Source organism: Glarea lozoyensis (genome assembly GCF_000409485.1).
Source record: "Glarea lozoyensis ATCC 20868 chromosome Unknown GLAREA7, whole genome shotgun sequence".
NCBI classification, from domain to species: Eukaryota; Fungi; Ascomycota; class Leotiomycetes; order Helotiales; family Helotiaceae; genus Glarea; species Glarea lozoyensis.
This window is the reverse complement of record NW_007361002.1, coordinates 152,890-170,328: the sequence shown is the minus strand read 5'-3', so window position 1 is coordinate 170,328 and position 17,439 is coordinate 152,890. Positions and strand designations below refer to the sequence as shown.

Below are 17,439 nucleotides of genomic sequence, written 5' to 3'. Positions count from 1 at the left end.
ATTAAGCTCTAAGCTTCAACGATTGATTTTGCATTTTCCTCATCAAATAACTACCCACGGCACCCAAAGTATGCTCTTCTTGCATAGTCGCAACGTACGTCGCTCGTATGCCATCGTCAAGTTCCAGATACTCGCAAAATTCCCAAGACGAGGTAAGAATAACTGGATCCAGACTCAAAAACTGCATGCGAACATCCAACAGCAAATTACTTCAACTGGGAAGGATTTCGCTCTCTGTAAATTGTATTATGTAGACCAAGATGCTGATACTCTGTGCAGACTAGCTCCTTATTCTCCTCCGTGTTAGGAAAACGACAGGATTCATTTCCACATCTACCAACATACCATCTACAACGATTTTTGCTAGAGGAAGGTCCCTATGTGGCTGGATATACACAGACAAGAAGTGAATTGACTGTTGCCAAGCGGAAAAGACTAGGTTATCATGTTGCACCCCAAACGCTCGAGGTCTAAGTTTGAAGGGGGCTGTATTGTTGAGCTTGGGGTGGATGACTACCCACCCCCAAAGTATAAGAGTCGACTCGGATGTCCGTTTGCGAAGTTCAATCGTAAGCGATATGAACGGGTCAACACACCTTGTACAAGCAGGTGGGGCTTTAGCTCAATCACTACTCTCAAGTAAGTACCGTAATACAATCGACGGAGCACTAGATGATTTGTTAACACCCCTCTAGCGAACATATAAAAAGATATCATTCAAGCAAGGATGCTTGCATTCGGTGTAAGGAGGGAATTGAGGAACAAGACACAACTGGGGATATTGTAAAATGTGATCACTCCGAGGAACCAGAGAAAATGACCGTCGACCAGGAAAGAAAGCATAAAGATTGGGCCATTGGGCGGTCTATGTCAGCAACCGACGCAGAAAAGTGGACTTGGATATTTGAAGCTCTTTTCCCAAACGCGACTGGGAAGCCGCTTCCGTGTGACTAGCCATTCTGTCTAACAGATTTTCAAGTACTAATTCTGTCCAGGGTACGATTATCTTCGACCAAGTCACCGAGACGATATGTCAGTAAATCAAACCGAAAACCCAAAAGTCAGCTCTACGGATAATATGTCCAGCCTCGCGGGATTAGATCTCCTACTATTCGACACCACGTCTCCTACGGACACGCGAATAGCAAAACGACTTCGTGCTGACGATAGCCAGTCTATCAGTAGGAGGATCACTGACTTCTCCATCTCCACGGGGCCTGCTACCAGCGATTCGGGGATCTCGCTATCCTTCGATCCAGACAAGCTTCATGGGGACCGCATCACACCTCCTCCGTCTGACTGTGTGGACCCTGCGCTGCTGGGGTCTAGTACCTTGTTTTCCCTGCGCGAGCAACTAGAATGGCAAATTGGCAGCGGGGTGGCGAGCAATCCCACGAGGAATTAGAAAGAGGACTGTATGGAATTGAACAGTACTGAGCTGAGTGTAGCAACGTACACTTCCTTGACTATGGTTGTGTATCTTAAGAAAGCGAAGGAATGAAATGAACGTAAAGATGAATGTAAAGCGACATTGTTGACCATTTTGAGAGTGCAAACCAGCAGCGTTTTGCAATCCGATGGGACACCTCGATACGGAAGAAAAGTAACATCATCCCCGAAACGCTGTATTTACTAAATCCTTCTGAGTAAATACATGATATTGTCTCTATTGGAAAGGCTACATCTCTTTATCACTGGAGGAATGTTAGAACTGTTTTTTTAGAAGCGTTATGTTTCGACGGTGTCCCGTCAGTTTTGCAAGGCACTGGTCGACTAGCCCCGAAAATGCTTGTCAGAATGGCTATCATCATTACTTCGCAAACGGGCGCTAGATCTTCATACTATGACTGGACAAGTCCCTGATTTAAGCGACTCCGAAGACTTTTGTTTCTTGCTTTCTGCTTTGGCGCTCCTTTCTCGACCCGTTCTAATGCCACCTTCGCTGGGCAGTTTTGCTAATACCTTGTAACTGCTGTGACGGCAAGAATCGAAGTCTTTACACCTTCATTGCTATTTTCGTTCCCTCAAGCTCTTCACATTTTCGCGTTTCTTCGTAGGAGCCGTGTAGCCAGCTATCGTAATCGTTCAAGTCTACAAGAATTGAGACATATACTATCTGAACTGAAGCTCCTTCCCATCATCCGTCAAAAGCCGAATTATTGAGCTGTTTGTCTATACTTACATATAGATAATCGATCTTAAAATTCGCTTACATTGATGCCAGCACCATACCCACTGATCATGGAATCGTAACTGCGATACAAGAGCATTGCCTCGCACCTGCGATCGCTCGCCCATACGAGGCAATTTCACCCTTCCCTCTCCCTCACCATTACCCGGAACACAAAAACTAGGTCGCACTAAATCCCACCATTTGCCTTACGCCAGATCTAGCAACATGTCCGACACTTCATCCCCACGCATCAGTTTTGCGGAGTCTGCATCTGCAGTCGCTCTAAGCAACTATCAGAGTGCCTTCACATCTCTAAACAACTCTCATCATTCTGTTCCGCTTCCGCTTGACAATTCCGTATACTACGTCAAAGTGGTCATCCACAAAGCAAAGAGTAGCTTCGTTCTCTCATATCTTGCCATTCTCGCCTCGAGCACCGGCGAAGACGTATTTCTAGCACTTCGACAGCTCTATGAGAGGGAAAACAAGAGCTGCAGAGTCATGCGTGGTATACGAAGATTCTTTTGGAATACCGTTGTTGAAACCGCAACCATCTCGAATGTAAGACGTGACTTCCAGTCAGAAGAATAGGTAGCTGACCAACAGTTATCCCCCTCTTTCCTCGAATCTCAAAACCTATCTGTCGAAGTCCTCATCGACACCCGCGTCAACTCTGCAGAATTCACGGCGGCTTACCAAAATCCATCCAGTCTGCACGCTTCCGGACCGTTTGTGCTCGATCGGCCAACCCTTATCACATCGTCGCCATCTCGCGAAGTGCTTTTGTTGGCTACAAAGTTGAATAAGCGGTCTGTTGCGTTTGGCATTGGAGCTGCGGCTGGTATGTCCGTCTGTGTGGGGATTGTCGCTGGTTTAGTCTGGAATTCGGGAGAATTGGGGGTACAAACCGCGACTGGATTGCTGACGGGGATTTCGGTTTTTGGTGGGTTGTTGCTTTGGATTTCGAAGTGATGGAGTCTTGGGTTTTGTATTGATGTTTAAAGAGAGAATAGATGTATTTCAGGCGAGAGCTATGGGGTTTTGTGTAATTTATGTAATTCTCTTACTAGCTAGCAATATTAACTTGACAGATCTTAATAGGACTCACTAACGTAGTAACGCTTTTGGGAAAACGAAAAATCGCTGAATAATGTTTAAGAAAAATTAGCTTTAATTTATCTACGATACTAAATATCTAAAATAAATGGTTGAAATCTACATAGACCCTAAGTAAAGATATCTCTTCTTGTAGAGTATTCCGGTATAATCTCGTAGCCGATCCGTTATTTGTTATCCTACGCTAGCTGCGTCGTTTTAAGTTATATCTCGGAATATATCGCTAGAGAAAAAATTGAAAGTATTAGCGTACATAAATAATACTTACATTTAAGCCTTAAAAGTTTAAATTAGCTAGAACTTTAGTCAGTAGTATTATTTATTATTAGATAACGATGTCACTTTATATAAAATAGCGACTTTGTTTAGCGGAGCCTATTCTCATAGTAACGAAGTAACTCAAATTATATACTCTTTATAGGGCTTGCTGAAGACACGCATTTTTAGACCTTTACAAATAGAACTGAAGAAGTGATAGTTAATTAGTTAGTAGCCTCAATAATTTCGTACATGTTTGATTAAGCGTTAAAAAATAGATTTCGCACTATGTCTTCTGGAGTGGAGAGTATCGAGCAAAGATTGTAAGATGCTTAGATAGAACTGACTAAGTAACATGTTGTATTTTGATGCCATCAGTGTTGTTTAAGGCTGACGGGACACCCCCTCATCGTAGAACAATGATTTTCGGTGAAATAAGCTCTATTTGCTCAAAGATTTTGAGTAAATTCGCTCTATTGCCTCTATGATAAAGACTAAACATGCTTGTCGAGGAAGGAGTGGTGGAGAGTCGTGTTCTGACAGCGTTACACTTAGAGAATGTTCCGTCAGTCTTGCAACGCACTAGTGATACTATAGCAAATAGAAACCATTTGCGATGAATTTGGGTGATCAATTCATTTGATGAGTAAAAGATATATTTTATACAGATACCGGACTTGTAGGCTATGGCAGTGGCGGAATCCGTCCGCATGTAATAACATCTTCCACGACACAAACATCACTCCCAAAAAAACACTCAATCAGTTCAGTAAGCAAAACTCCATTTCTAACCCAACCATCTAAATCTATTCTAAACCCTCTCAACCCCCCTCACCCCCTCCACATACTCAACCTCAACCGCAAACTCACTCTCCCTCCAAACACCCCCTTCCCCCTCTCTTCCCCTTTGCCTTCCCCTCTCACCTCTGTCACTATATACCCGTGTCCCAAGTCTCGCCTCATAAAGCGGTACCAATCTAAGCGGCTCATTGGAATTCCTACTTCCCTCCCTCGAACTCAACGGTTCTGCGCCTTTGCTCCGCGGTGTATGGTTGCGAGAGATGGTGTGATTGCGGGACGAGGTGATGAAGTTACGGATTCTGGCCGAAGCGTATTGTCGAGAGTTTTGTGGGGAAGAGAGTTCGTATTCTTGGTCTGTGATTGCAGTGCTGGCTTTGCCGGTTTGGAGGGAGGCCCAAAAGGAGTGGGTGCGGGGGATTGTGGCTGTTATTAGGGAGGTGTGGGTTACGAGGCTGTTTTTGAGAATTAGAAAGGATGTGGGTGGTTTGGGGGGCCGATTAAGTAGTGAGGGGAGATAATTTAAGGGAGGAGGGGAAGAAGGGCGAGAAAGAATGATAAGGGAGAAAAGGACGTACATCATCCAGATGAAGCGGGAGAGAGAGACCCATGATTGATCAGGGCTTGCGAGGGAATTCGCCACAGAGATCAGTTCAACTATTGCGAGGAGAGAAACACTGTCACCAATGATTAGTTCATGTCGATGCACTGGAAGAAGCGGACATACACAAGCCTCAGCCCAAACAAAACCATGACCGTCACCCTCGTCGCCCTCGCCACATTCAACTTCCAAATCGTCGGTAAAATCGCCGTACCCAGCAATATATCAGTTAGAATATTGAGTCCAATGACTGGATACTGGAGATAGCCTTTCGTGTTACATTTTGAAGGGACGTACATCCATGGGTTGGGCAGTTGGCATTGAAATGCGATGGCGAAAAACGAGAAGGTTCCCCAGATAGTGACAATGATAAGACAGAAGTTGAAGCGGGAGGAAACGCTTTGGGCGATGCGTTTGAGAAGCATTACTACAGAGATTTTGGAAAAGGTCATGCTTAGAATGGCGAGTAGATGTGAGGTGTAGACTAGCTGGGAGGAATGGGTTAGTTTGAGGTCTACGTAGTATTCGATGGATGGGCAAGGAGGAACTTACTGTATAGAAGGATTCTATTTCTTGCGGAGTAAGGTTGTTCATTCGTTTTCCGAGACCGGACAAGACCGCTCTATAAAGACATATTGAACTCGACACGGCCAAGAACTGCCTTTTGTTAATTCATTGTCGCAATACTGAGAGAATTACTGACTGAAGCCACATAGAACGTCACATCATCACCCCGAAACCCAACTCTCTGTCGAGCTGCTACCACGCCTCGGATACCTGATACTGCCAGAGAAATAATGATAGTAGATAAAGCTGCCACGACGCCAACGCCTCCATGATCATCGTCGGTCAAGCGAAAGAAAGGAGGTCGTTTGTCGCCCATGTCATGAGGATTGCGATGATACGCTGATATACATAGAAGAGTAGAAAGACGAGAGATTGAAAGTCGTGAAGTGATGTCGCGGTCAAAATCCTGTTTTCGTAAAAGAGTTGACAGACGTGACGAACTCGTATGGTACACCTCCCCTACTTGTACGGCTTCTTCAAAACACAAACATTATCGAAAGAACAATGAGATTCCAAAAAGAAAGATACAACATTCGATGTACAGGAGTACGTACCTGGCAGCGATACATTGGACATGCACCGGCACTGAACCCTCATGCCGTTGACATGGCTCACTCGCTTGAGCTGTGCCTGACGTTTGTGATTTCACAAGTGTCCAGCCCCTGGAAAACAAAGAATTGTACCCTTGATGTGATGATCTCGACCCCTAGTAGCGGAAGATCAGTGGTCAACGCGTACGCCTATTTGCGGGAGGACTCAGGGCAAAGAAGGTGATTCAGGCGACTCCAGCGTATTTGGGCGAGATTGGTTGGTCAGCTCCGAAGGGCTGGCGGGCTGAGAATAAGCACTTTGTGTAACTTTTCTTTGTGAAACTTGGCATGCACGGAGAAGCCTCCTTTGACTTTCGATAACTCTAATTTGTATTTCGAGAACAACTCAGAGAATCCCCAGAAGACCACTTTGACGTAAATTTCTGACCCTCGTTCTATGATTCTTCAGTCCTGCGATCATTACGCGTTCGCCCAATTGCGAAATAATGGACGGTCCGATCCGAGAGACAAGATTGTTGGTGGAGTAAGCATGCTTCGGTCAATCTTCCAGGCTCTTCTCCTGAGACATTACAATCGACAGCCTGTCAAATACCAACATTTTTGCGCCATGTCTCTCGTGCTCGCAAACCTTAAAATCTTTCGATCCAAACCAGTTTAATGCCAGATAAACACGGGTATGCTTCGCAATATTCTGCTTTTGACTCTGGTGTCGTCCAGCACACGGGTATTCCCCATCGCTACGGGCCAGTTCTGGACTGCGGTCGAAACCCCATATGATAAGCTCTTTAGTCTACGGAACGGGGAAGTTTCCGAGTGGAAATTACCCCCACGAAGGGCCCGGGAACTTGGACGAAAAAAGACTCAGCAGTCCAATCAATAATCATCAAGGAGAACCGTGATAATGGAAACTAGAAAGAAGCGTGGGGTAAGAGTGTGGAGTCGATACAAACCCCCAAGTCTTGTGGTCTCATGTTGATATGAGATGTTGCAACTCGTGAAGTGACGGTTGCTTTTTCTTTCGTCATGCTTCCCTTATTTTGCTCGAGCCAGCTCGAGGGTCGTGCACGTGACTTAGTACGGTGGGTTTGCGGGATCGTGGGTCGGGACGAGGAGCTAATTAACCTTATTGCAACTTCATCCAAGGAAGATATGTCCTCATCGTTTCTTTGACACATCTGTTAATATGTGCGTTTCTCACCGCCACTTTTATGTACCCGGTGTACCGCATCAAGTGTGCTTAATGCTACCATAATTCTTCTTGCAGCAATTATGCTAGGCACAATGAACGCCACACGGGTGACCTTCAAGATGCTCCTGCTCACTGGGTACCGGTAGGCTTCCCCCTGCTTTCCGACACTCGCTTGGTGTCTGCAACAATATTGGTGCCGTTGCAGTCGGCTATCCAGAGGCTGGTATGAGCAAGCATGTGTGCGGAGAGTGATTGTTTTTGCATACGCTAAAAATGGAGCTCTTGAAACGCTGCTGTATTTCGTGCTTCCCCTTTCCTGATAACTTGATAACCATACAACCCGCTTGCAAGTTCCTTTCCCCAAGTTCGGTACACTCAAGATGACAGACTTCAAGGATGAAGGTATTACAACGGTGAACGCGTTCGACGATAGTAAAGCAAGCAATGGAAGCATTGAGGAAAACTCCCAGTCTAAGTCTGGTGGGCCCGCGAAAGCCCAAGTCAACATTCTCGAAGTGAGTTTCAATTAATCCAAAATCTACTTTTAGATATACTTATACCAAACAGAGATACATCAATCCTGCCGCAATCATCAACTTTGGCTTCACACTTCAAGCAGCTTGGGAAGCGTCTGGATCCTCAATTCAATTTAGTCTGCTCAATGGCGGACCGGCGTCCCTCGTTTGGGGTAGTTTGCTTGCTGGAGTTGGATCGACCGCTATAGCAATATCGTTGGCTGAAATGGCCTCATTGTAGGCACTCCATGAAGTTTGCGCAATCCAACACTAATAATTTACAGAGATCCTGTCGTTGGAGCGCAATATAGATGGTCTGCAGCTTTCGCGCCATCGAATAATGCATTTTGGGGTCTCTTCCAAGGGTTAGTAACAAATGTTCTTTCTTTCGAGTCTTAAGCTAATCTACATGAAGTTGGATTACGGTATGGGCTTGGATTACAGCAACCGCAGCTTCTCCAGCTTATCTCTCCAACATCGTAACTGGCCTTGCAATCTTCAATTACCCCACCTACGAACCTCAACGATGGCACGGAACGCTCATGATGTGGGGATTCGTGATTATACCAGTTGTCTGGAATTTCTGGTTCCGTCGCATGTTGAATACACTTGAAATGATTGGAGGAATCTGCCATGTTGTATTCTTTATTGTGTCTGTCACCACTTTAGTGGTACTTGCTGAGCGCAGTTCTCCTAGTTTTGTTTTCAACACGATCTGGAATGAATTCAGTGGTTGGACAAATCCAGGCGTCGCATTCAGTCTGGGCATAATAACAGTAACATTTCCTATCACAGCCTTTGACGGTGTATTGCATATGAGTAGGTCATGCCAAATGATACTTTAAATTTGACTAATCATGTTACAGGCGATGAGGTCAAAGGAGCGCGTACCCAGGTACCTCACAGTATGATCTTAGCTGTCAGTCTGAACAGCATTATGCAATTCGCCTTTATGGTTACGCTCATGTTCTGCATCGGAGACGTCGATCAGGTCGTAAACACGCCAACATTACTTCCCATCATCGAAATCTACTACCAAGCCACAAAATCCAAAGCTGCTACGAATCTTCTTGTTGCGATGATTGCGCTGATTCTTTTCATCTCGCTATTCAACATTTTCGCATCGGTGTCCAGACTAGCTTGGGCGTTTGCTCGCGATAACGGTTTACCATTCTCGAAAACGTTCTCATACGTCCACCCGACTCTCAAGATCCCTATCAATGCGTTGCTATTGGTAGGCGGAGTCTGCTGTTTGTTGTCACTTATCAATATCGGTTCATCGACCGCGTTTAACGCGCTGATCTCTCTACCTACGATTGCGCTTTACGTTTCGTACTTCATTCCGATCTTGTTTCTCACAATCAGGAAACTGCAAAATCGACACCCAGTATACGGACCATTTAAGCTCGGTCGATGGGGTTTACCGATCAACCTCTTCTCCATGGCTTACATCCTTTACATCGTAACATTCTTACCCTTCCCAAGTTTCAAGTCAGTAACTGCGGTTAACATGAATTACGCGGGTCCGATTATGGGTGCGATTATCTTAATTGCGATAGGTGATTGGTTTATCACTGGAAAGAGACGCTTCCATGTGCCAACTTCAAGAGTGGCAATGGCAGACGAGTAAAATATGGGCGATGAATTATGATCCAGATGAACGCCACGTACATAACTAAACGATTGCTGTTAGAAATCTAAATGAACGAGCATTATAACAGTATCAATAATGTCAATTAGCAACGAATACATGTACAAACTGGCAAGCCCAAGAAGGCGGCACATATCAAAACATCTGCCGGTTCCAGAACATGCTGTGACACACCAACTATGTGCCAATGGAAAAATCCGCAGAGCTGGGTTTATGCGTGGGCGCGGCCAAGCAAAGAATTGGTCAAGATAAGAAATCACTCATGTGGCCGAGGCGGGTTGGGCCAGCGCCCAGTGGCTTGCAGAATATCCCTGAATGGAAACAGCTTCCGAGCATGGGGTTCCTGCAATACAACTGCTTTACTGCAGCACGTTTTTTCTTTGCCGTTTACGGAATGCCTAGTGAGGGGTATTGGTGAGTGGTACGTGATCTAGAACTCGTAAATATCAACTTTGGCCTCTGAATTGGTTCTATTGCCGCATTTGAGACGTCGATATCATATTGTGTCAGCCAGGCATCGTTCCGAGTTTGACATTCAAAACTCAACCATGTATATCTTCGAAAGAGCACTTGCCATCTGGCAAGCCTCTAGCTACACTCAGTGCGCATTGTACCTTACCTTTACATTCATATTCTATGTAAGTCCCTCATGATATTCATTCAGACCATCCTAACACCACCGCTAGTTCTTTATAGTTTTCACCTACAGACTAACATTCCATCCCCTCGCAAGATATCCCGGCCCCTTCTTCGCCAGAATCTCAGACTGGCCTTTAGTTATTTACTGCTATCGCGGGGATCGTCATCTCTGGGAACTCAAAAACCACTTGAAATATGGTAAGTAACCACCCTTCCCATATTGGTTCACACGATTCTAACAAAATCTAAGGCCCAATCGTCCGCTACGGCGCTAACTCCCTCTCAATTTCCACACCCACCTCACTTCCATTAATCCACGGCCCCAAAGCCAACGTCAAAAAAGGCTCTTGGTACAAAACCCTCGACATCTCTGCCGGTGCTCCTTCCGTGCAAATGGAAATCAACAAACACGCACACGCACTCCGACGACGCTTTCTCGCTCCCGCATTCAGCGAGCGCGCGCTCAAAAATGCGGAGAAACTCATCACAGTATCGGCGCTCAAGTTATCTAAGAACCTAGGTCTTGGCGGCGAGGAAGGCTGGAGCGAAGCAAAGAACATGAATGACTGGGCTACGTATTTTGGATTTGATTTCATCAGCGATCTTGGCTATGGTTCGAGTTTTGGGATGTTGGATGGACAGGAGAATCGGTGGATTCCCGGGGTGTTGAAGAGTGCTTCGGTGTTTTTGTATTATGTGGGATATTTACCGTTCATAGATTTCGTGAGACCGCTGATGGGGACGGCGATTCAGGATTATATCTCTCAGGATGCCGCCGATTCGTTGAAGTATACTGAGATGGCTAATTCGCGATTGGCTGCGCGCATGGAGTTGGAGAGGAAGTTGAAGATTGAAGGGAAGGAAACGAGTCGTAAGGATACTTTTCATTATCTGCTGAATAGTAAAGACGCGGTTACCGGGAAGACTTTCACGAAGGAGGAGTTGCAGGCGGATTCGGCGTTGATTATCGCTGCCGGGAGTGATGGAGTGGCTATTACGATTGCGGCTTGCATGTTTTATCTTCTCAAGAACCCAGAGGCGATGGGGAGACTCGTCAAGGAGATTCGAGAGGCGTTTAGTTCTGTGGAGGAGATTCGAAATCCGAAATTGAACACCCTGCTGTATCTGCACGCGTGCATCGAGGAGACGTTGCGAATGAATCCACCAAAACCGAGTACACTCCCACGAGAGGTGCTTCAAGGCGGACTGACGATTGACGAGAACCATTTTCCCAAGGGAGTCAACATTGGATCACCACTGTACGTGATGCATCACGACCCTAGCATATTTCCAGAACCGTGGTCATTTAAACCAGAACGCTTTATTGCGAGCGAATCAACTGCTGAGCGTGTCGCTGCTGCTCGAGCGGTTTCTGCGCCGTTTTTGATTGGTCCAATGAATTGTATTGGGAAGAATATGTCTTTCATCGCTTTGAAGTTGGCTCTTGCGCATGTTCTGTTCAGCAATGATGTCAGGATTAGTGGTAAGTTGACTGGTGGAGGTGGTAAGGATGAGGAGGAGGGTAGAGAACGGGAGGATGAGTATCAGATGCAAGACTGGATTATTGGGTTTCGTGATGGGCCTATGATTGAGGTGCGAAAGAGAAGTCTAGTCGAAACATGATGGATAGCATATGGTAATGTCGGGACTTAGTTTGATACTATTGAATTGTTTTTGATAGCACTTTCTATCTTCAAGTCTATTCTAACCATATCAAAGGGTAGTTGAATGTTATTGGCCAGTCTTGAACGCAGTCTAAACGGTATATCTGAATCCTGGAGCATTATCAGCCAGCTCCATATGAGCCAGAATTTCTTCCTCGGTATAGATCTTCTCGCCTCTCTCACTAGCAACTTTGTCGCGCCTAGCATTTTCGAATCGCAGATAAGTGGTCATAAAGAGGGTCAAGAAAAATGCCATCCCAACGATACCGATGAGCAATGAGTGTCCTTTAATGAACCTGACGGTATATCAGCATCGTTATATTTGCAATGCACTTGAAGATTTGAAACATACCTTGGGCTATCTCGGGTGAGGTAGACATAAGAAGCAATGATTCCCCCGCAGTTTCCGCCCATCACCTGCATCGCAATGCCAGTACCGCGCTTGAGACTACCACCAATGTTGTTGCCATTCCAAGCAAGACCTAATGGAATCTGAGGATAGATGCCTGGACAATATTAATACCTCACACTCAACATTGTAGGACAGAAACTTACCAGTTGCCGCAAGTACCGTGCCCGCATACTGGATTCTTGCCTTGGCAGTTCCAGCAAGCATCGCAAACCCAACAATAGCAATAAGTTGAAAGCCCAGTAAGAATACTCCTCGCTGTTTGATCCGATCGGCGAACCAACTTGCACTAATGGTAAAGAAGCAGGCGACCACATAAGGCGGAACGCTCATCAATTGAGCATCATTTGATGTGTACCCCATATTCTTGATAATAGTTGGTAGAAATAACGAGAATGAATAGATGGGACAAAAGCCCGCCATACAGATAAGCATGTGGATGTAAATCTTCCAGTCTTTTATAGCTTGAAAAACGTATTTGTAATCGAATACGTTTGACAGATTACCATGATCGTCTGCGAGACGACGCTCGACTTCGACTTTTTCTTCTTGCGTGAGGAACTTGGCACTACAATAGGTTAGTTTAACACTTATACTAAAATTAATTACTAACGCTGATGGGTAGTCATTAATGGCCCAGTAAGCAGCCATGGAGACCAAGATACTCAGCAAGCCTTCCAATATGAAGATCCAGGCCCTAGATCAGTATCAAAAATTTTGCTCATGACCTCAGAGTGAAAAACATACCACGCAGCTTTACCACCCACCCCGTTCATTTCTGCAATACCCCTCGCAAGTATACCACCAAAAGCTCCCGCAAGCGTAGCGGCCGAGAAGAATAGGGCCATACGAAAACCACACTCATGCCGCCTATACCACGACGTAATATAATAATTAACCCCCGGAAAAAGCCCTCCCTCAAAGACACCCAGGAAGACTCTTGTAGCCATAAGCCCAGAGTAGTTCTTCACGAATCCCTGACATATCATAGCGACCGACCAAAAGAACATGATGAATGTCAGCCAGATGCTGGGTCGGAAACGTTTCATCATCATGTTGCTAGGGATTTCGGCGGCGATGTAGAAGGGGAAGAGGATCGCGAGACAGTCGTTGAATTGTAAGCCGTGGAGGTGGAGGTCTCGTTCTAAATGGTCTAGTCGAGCATTGCCGATGTTTGTGCGATCGAGGAAGCATAGTCTTTGGAAATTAGTTCAACTTCACTAGCTGAAGGAAGCAAACGTACAGGTAGATTAACGAAAGAAATGGAATTAAATGCCAATCAAGCTTCCGGATTAATGTTTTGGTAGCCTTTTCGTCGAAGCCTTGGGATTCGACATTATTGACCGATAGGGAAGAACCATTTTCAACCGGTATAGGTTCGTTGACCACTGTAACGATTTTTGTATCCATATCTGCGGAGGCGTAAATGCGGTACACAATGTATCACATCAAGAACGCCAGAGACTAGGCGAAAGCTTAAAGCGACGAAAGTACAAAAAATGTGGGATTCATCCGTAGCTATATCCACGCCAAAATAAGCTCGTATAATCTTTGGGCAGCAAAACAGGGTGCTATGCAGTCAGGCTGACGTGATGTTGTAAGAGGAAGGTGTATGGCAGTTGAGAAGAAATAGGGCGAGGAAGCGACCTAGACTATTGAATGGTACAAGGTGGATTGTTGAGTAACGTGGTAAAATTGATGCCGGTAATAATCATGACATGCATATTTGCACTATTTGCTGCTTGTTGCTGCATCGGAAGACAATTTTGATGGGTAGGGTGGTCGAGAAAGGAAGGAGGATAAAATTGTATGCATATCATTATCCAATGAAGCGGATTATCTCACTTGCAGATTTTATCTGCAGGGTTTCTGGCCGACATATCGAGTCTATTTGAACTCTGGAATGAAACTTCCATAATCGTCGGGTACGGGGCGCTTAGAGAAAAATAAAGGTATCGAGGTTTAGAAAAAAAATAAAAATATGGACGTTTGTTTGTGATTTTAGGACATAGGAGTCAGTGGGGATGGCCTGACCTCTCTAAGTGCCCATCACGAGTTGTGTCACGTACGTCTCACGTGTAACAGACGTTTTGTTCTGGCTTTCATGCCTAGTTGCATCGAAGATGCGAGACAGGGAAATCCATAGCGCCAGTTAACATGATCAGAAGACCACTTCCTAAATTCCATTACAATAATAGAAGCAAGGCTGTGGGCCGTCAAAGGTCGAGTCGCTTGGATATTTTCTACAGACGTGCCTGGAACGGCAGCGGCCTCTTCGATGAATGCCACTGTGAGAGTCTTGACCCGTTCTTCAAAATTGTCTGCGACCTGAGACCATGCAGCTAGAAATCGAGTTCTGTTTCCATTGCTTGAGTCGCTTGCCAAGACCAGATTAGTATTTATGTTGCAACATGTTTGACGGCGCCCTACATCAACATCAACAAGCGAGTAAAGCGAAGCCGAAAGGACTGCTTTAAAGACACCCGCAACTGCAAAGCCTATTGCTTTGATTCTTTGGCATGCCGTTTTGAGATTTCGTACAGGAAATCCGTGAGGCGTGAGACCAGATCGAAGTGCGAGCACTCGATCAGCAACTTTGAGCTCAACAGTATCCACACTGGAGTTAGTTCGTAACACAACGCCTGAAGCCTTATCGTCCAGCAGATAATCAAGCTGGTAGTCATCATGATTCCAAATGAAGCCGCAATATCGCGAAAAAAATGAGAGTTGAAGCTCGCATTTCAATCTCAACCGCGTCCTCCCTGCGATATCTTCATCACCAAAAGCTAGAGTGTGGAAGAGGCCAACCTTGCCAACTTTGAGGGTAAGGCTGCGTTCGTCGCGGAGAAGTGTCATGAGAATATATGGATTGGACGAGTACTAAAGCTCAGTTCACATACGCTGAAGAGTTTTGGTCTTAGATTCTCCCAAACCAGCCGCTTGGACGTCTCCCCTCTTGGCCTACATATGGCCGTGGCACTGCTTAACCATGAAATCCCCATCCGAGAAGGGAATCACCTCGAAACTGATCCATTCGCTTGATATAACTTTTACTGATATCGGCAGAGGCTTCAACTCGAGCGATACCTCCGTCATAGTCACATTGCTGTTCAGAATAAGTGCAATCTAGAACATCACACCGCGAAGTACGAACTTACTAATTGTCGAACGGCTTGGAATAGCGTCGACGATGGTCTCCAATGCGATGAATATATGTCCTCTAGCGAGAAAAATGGATTTACCAGCGGCCTCATGTGTTGCAAGTCATGAAATCGCGTTGTCTTTCGGGGCCGGATTATGAGTGTCTGGCCTAATCGTTGGTACTATGGTCCCGATTTCACAAGGGACAAATGTTGTGCAATTTCTCATCAGCAGTAATTTCGCACACGCTTAACTGATTGCTTGAATCGTTGCTGTTCACCACCGAAACGTCTCTCTTGAATCCCAAGTTAAACAACTCGACGGCCATCGCTAGATAGAAGATTTAAAAACGCAAAGACAGCGCGATTAAGCGAGGTGATATAAGAAACTCAAAAGCCAAGGTCGTTGGGAACAATCCTAGTGAGGCCTTTGAGCGCTGGATGTCCGCCACTTTCAATAAGATTATCACTGTTCTAGTCATCAAATTCATTGAGAAGTATGCCAGCCGTATAAGCAGCGGCGTTCACCCTGATACCGTATGCCACTACTGTCGAAAGAACGAAAGCCCAGATTTTCAATATCTCGACAAGGGCAAGGCGCAGTGCGGCGCACAAGGGTTGAGGGGTGAGAGAAACGCTTTGTGCAAGCGTGCCAATTCTTCTACCGACATCTGAATATCTTCATGGATAAGCCCAGTCTCGAGCATCGGGCAGGCTTGCCAGGCCAGCATGGCAGCGCTTAATACTCCGACGAAACAAAGGTGTTTTTTACAGCAGCTCTTGGCCCATGGCATACCATTGCGCACTCTATCCTAGGAAGACAAGCCCGTGTTTCGAGCTCCGTCCAGCGCGATTGTCCACCTTAATGAGATGCCCGGGTTGTGAAATTTCGAGCCAAGGCCTCTAGTCTGTTGTCAATCGCAAATGTAGCTGCGGGCGATGTCGGCTGCTGTAACTGTTAAAGGTCTATCATTATTTTTAACGATGTACTGTGAAGGAGAACTTGCGAAGGTTTTAGCTCAACTTTCATTGTGCAGTGAGAGGTACAAGATATGGTCAATCCTTTTCCTACGGACCTCGAGTGCGTTGTTGTGGCAGTGCGAGGTGATAGTTTCCAAGGTCACGTGAGCTGAGAGCTGCTGTAACCGAAAGAATTAAGCGATAATTAACGTCAAAACATCTTGTGGTGATAGTCAAATCCATGGTCTCTGTGAGAACCTTAATCTCGGATAGATCAAGATTATACTCCGAATTTGGTTTGCTGGATGTATATTCGGCAGAATTCTGTTACCTTCGAGTGACATGATAGCCTTGCCGATACAACGAGACCAGAACTTCCGAAGCACCTTCCGGATGCTTAAGATGTCTCAATTTTCGACCATCAACCCCCCAACGACGTCATGTGGGATATGAACATGTGCCGTGAATTCGGCCTCTATTAACTCTCCATTTCATGGCAACTCAGAGAGTATCCCGCCGCTGTCAGCGAGACTGATAGGATTCGTAAAGCGAGCATCGGCCTAAAGTTCAACCGTCGGGGGGAGTTTGACCCTGAACTCCAGATTGTCTCCCCGAACCAACAACAACGGCTGAATCGTCAAGCCGACCGAGTATCATGGTTCCGAAAATGTTCAGCCGATATAGTTGTTCCCTCCCGAAAGGTGAGTACTGCTACAGCAGCCCGCTTGAACGACCATTTCCATCCATCTGCTAGTAACTGGGAAACATAATGGCCGAGACCAGTTCGACCTTCATTATTGAGTCCCAGCCCATCAACCATGGTGCTGAAGTTGAAGAGAAGCATGAATCGACAAGCCCTCGACCAGTGGGCCCAGAACCATATGTATCGGACTTCAATCCAGGAGCCAAGTTTTGGTGGGCGTTGGCTCCCATTCTCATTCTCGCCATGATGGTTTCCTTAGATGGAACTTCCGTGTCAGTAGCTTTGCCGGTACGTTGCACTTGTACATGTACTCCATCTAGAATATATGGCTCGGCCAAAGACTGATAAGACTCAGATCATATCAAAAGATCTCAAGGGAACTTCTATCGAGGCGTTCTGGACTGGAACCAGTTTTCTCCTTGCATCGGCGGTATTACAAGCCCCAATGGGTGCGCTCTCGGAGATACTTGGACGCATGCCAGTGCTCTTGGCCTGCACTCTCTTC

At 45.8% G+C, this 17,439-nt stretch overlaps 8 protein-coding genes across 8 annotated transcripts in view; 5 read left to right on the top strand and 3 right to left on the bottom strand.

Moving 5' to 3' along the window:
• Window positions 1–445: 445 nt before the first annotated feature.
• GLAREA_01236 (uncharacterized protein) lies at window positions 446–1,405 on the top strand (the record flags this gene model as incomplete). The annotated part of the gene is made up of 3 exons (XM_008088452.1): window positions 446–639; window positions 696–946; window positions 996–1,405. The coding sequence occupies 3 exons, from the start codon at window positions 446–448 to the stop codon at window positions 1,403–1,405; spliced, it is 855 nt and encodes a 284-aa protein (XP_008086643.1).
• A 993-nt stretch (window positions 1,406–2,398) lies between these two features.
• On the top strand, window positions 2,399–3,145 carry GLAREA_01235 (uncharacterized protein; the record flags this gene model as incomplete). The annotated part of the gene is made up of 2 exons (XM_008088451.1): window positions 2,399–2,734; window positions 2,780–3,145. The coding sequence occupies 2 exons, from the start codon at window positions 2,399–2,401 to the stop codon at window positions 3,143–3,145; spliced, it is 702 nt and encodes a 233-aa protein (XP_008086642.1).
• Window positions 3,146–4,358: 1,213 nt separating this feature from the next.
• GLAREA_01234 (uncharacterized protein) lies at window positions 4,359–5,829 on the bottom strand (the record flags this gene model as incomplete). Its single annotated transcript, XM_008088450.1, has 5 exons — window positions 4,359–4,800; window positions 4,924–5,022; window positions 5,073–5,434; window positions 5,499–5,603; window positions 5,650–5,829. 5 exons carry the CDS (start codon window positions 5,827–5,829, stop codon window positions 4,359–4,361), a joined length of 1,188 nt encoding a protein of 395 aa, XP_008086641.1.
• Window positions 5,830–7,633: 1,804 nt separating this feature from the next.
• On the top strand, window positions 7,634–9,398 carry GLAREA_01233 (uncharacterized protein; the record flags this gene model as incomplete). Its single annotated transcript, XM_008088449.1, has 5 exons — window positions 7,634–7,768; window positions 7,821–8,005; window positions 8,053–8,133; window positions 8,184–8,587; window positions 8,635–9,398. 5 exons carry the CDS (start codon window positions 7,634–7,636, stop codon window positions 9,396–9,398), a joined length of 1,569 nt encoding a protein of 522 aa, XP_008086640.1.
• Window positions 9,399–9,967: 569 nt separating this feature from the next.
• GLAREA_01232 (Cytochrome P450) lies at window positions 9,968–11,681 on the top strand (the record flags this gene model as incomplete). Its single annotated transcript, XM_008088448.1, has 3 exons — window positions 9,968–10,057; window positions 10,106–10,256; window positions 10,309–11,681. The coding sequence occupies 3 exons, from the start codon at window positions 9,968–9,970 to the stop codon at window positions 11,679–11,681; spliced, it is 1,614 nt and encodes a 537-aa protein (XP_008086639.1).
• Window positions 11,682–11,813: 132 nt separating this feature from the next.
• Window positions 11,814–13,541, bottom strand: GLAREA_01231 (MFS general substrate transporter; the record flags this gene model as incomplete). The annotated part of the gene is made up of 6 exons (XM_008088447.1): window positions 11,814–12,018; window positions 12,075–12,228; window positions 12,278–12,699; window positions 12,745–12,828; window positions 12,879–13,328; window positions 13,375–13,541. 6 exons carry the CDS (start codon window positions 13,539–13,541, stop codon window positions 11,814–11,816), a joined length of 1,482 nt encoding a protein of 493 aa, XP_008086638.1.
• Window positions 13,542–14,192: 651 nt separating this feature from the next.
• GLAREA_01230 (uncharacterized protein) lies at window positions 14,193–14,987 on the bottom strand (the record flags this gene model as incomplete). Its single annotated transcript, XM_008088446.1, has 1 exon — window positions 14,193–14,987. One exon carries the CDS (start codon window positions 14,985–14,987, stop codon window positions 14,193–14,195), a length of 795 nt encoding a protein of 264 aa, XP_008086637.1.
• A 2,013-nt stretch (window positions 14,988–17,000) lies between these two features.
• Window positions 17,001–17,439, top strand: part of GLAREA_01229 (MFS general substrate transporter) — a gene marked incomplete at both ends in the record, with an annotated part of 3,247 nt that continues 2,808 nt past the window's right edge. Inside the window, 2 exons of the mRNA XM_008088445.1 lie at window positions 17,001–17,222; window positions 17,290–17,383. Coding sequence (XP_008086636.1) covers window positions 17,001–17,222; window positions 17,290–17,383 — 316 coding nt within the window. The remainder of the gene's footprint in view (window positions 17,223–17,289; window positions 17,384–17,439) is intronic.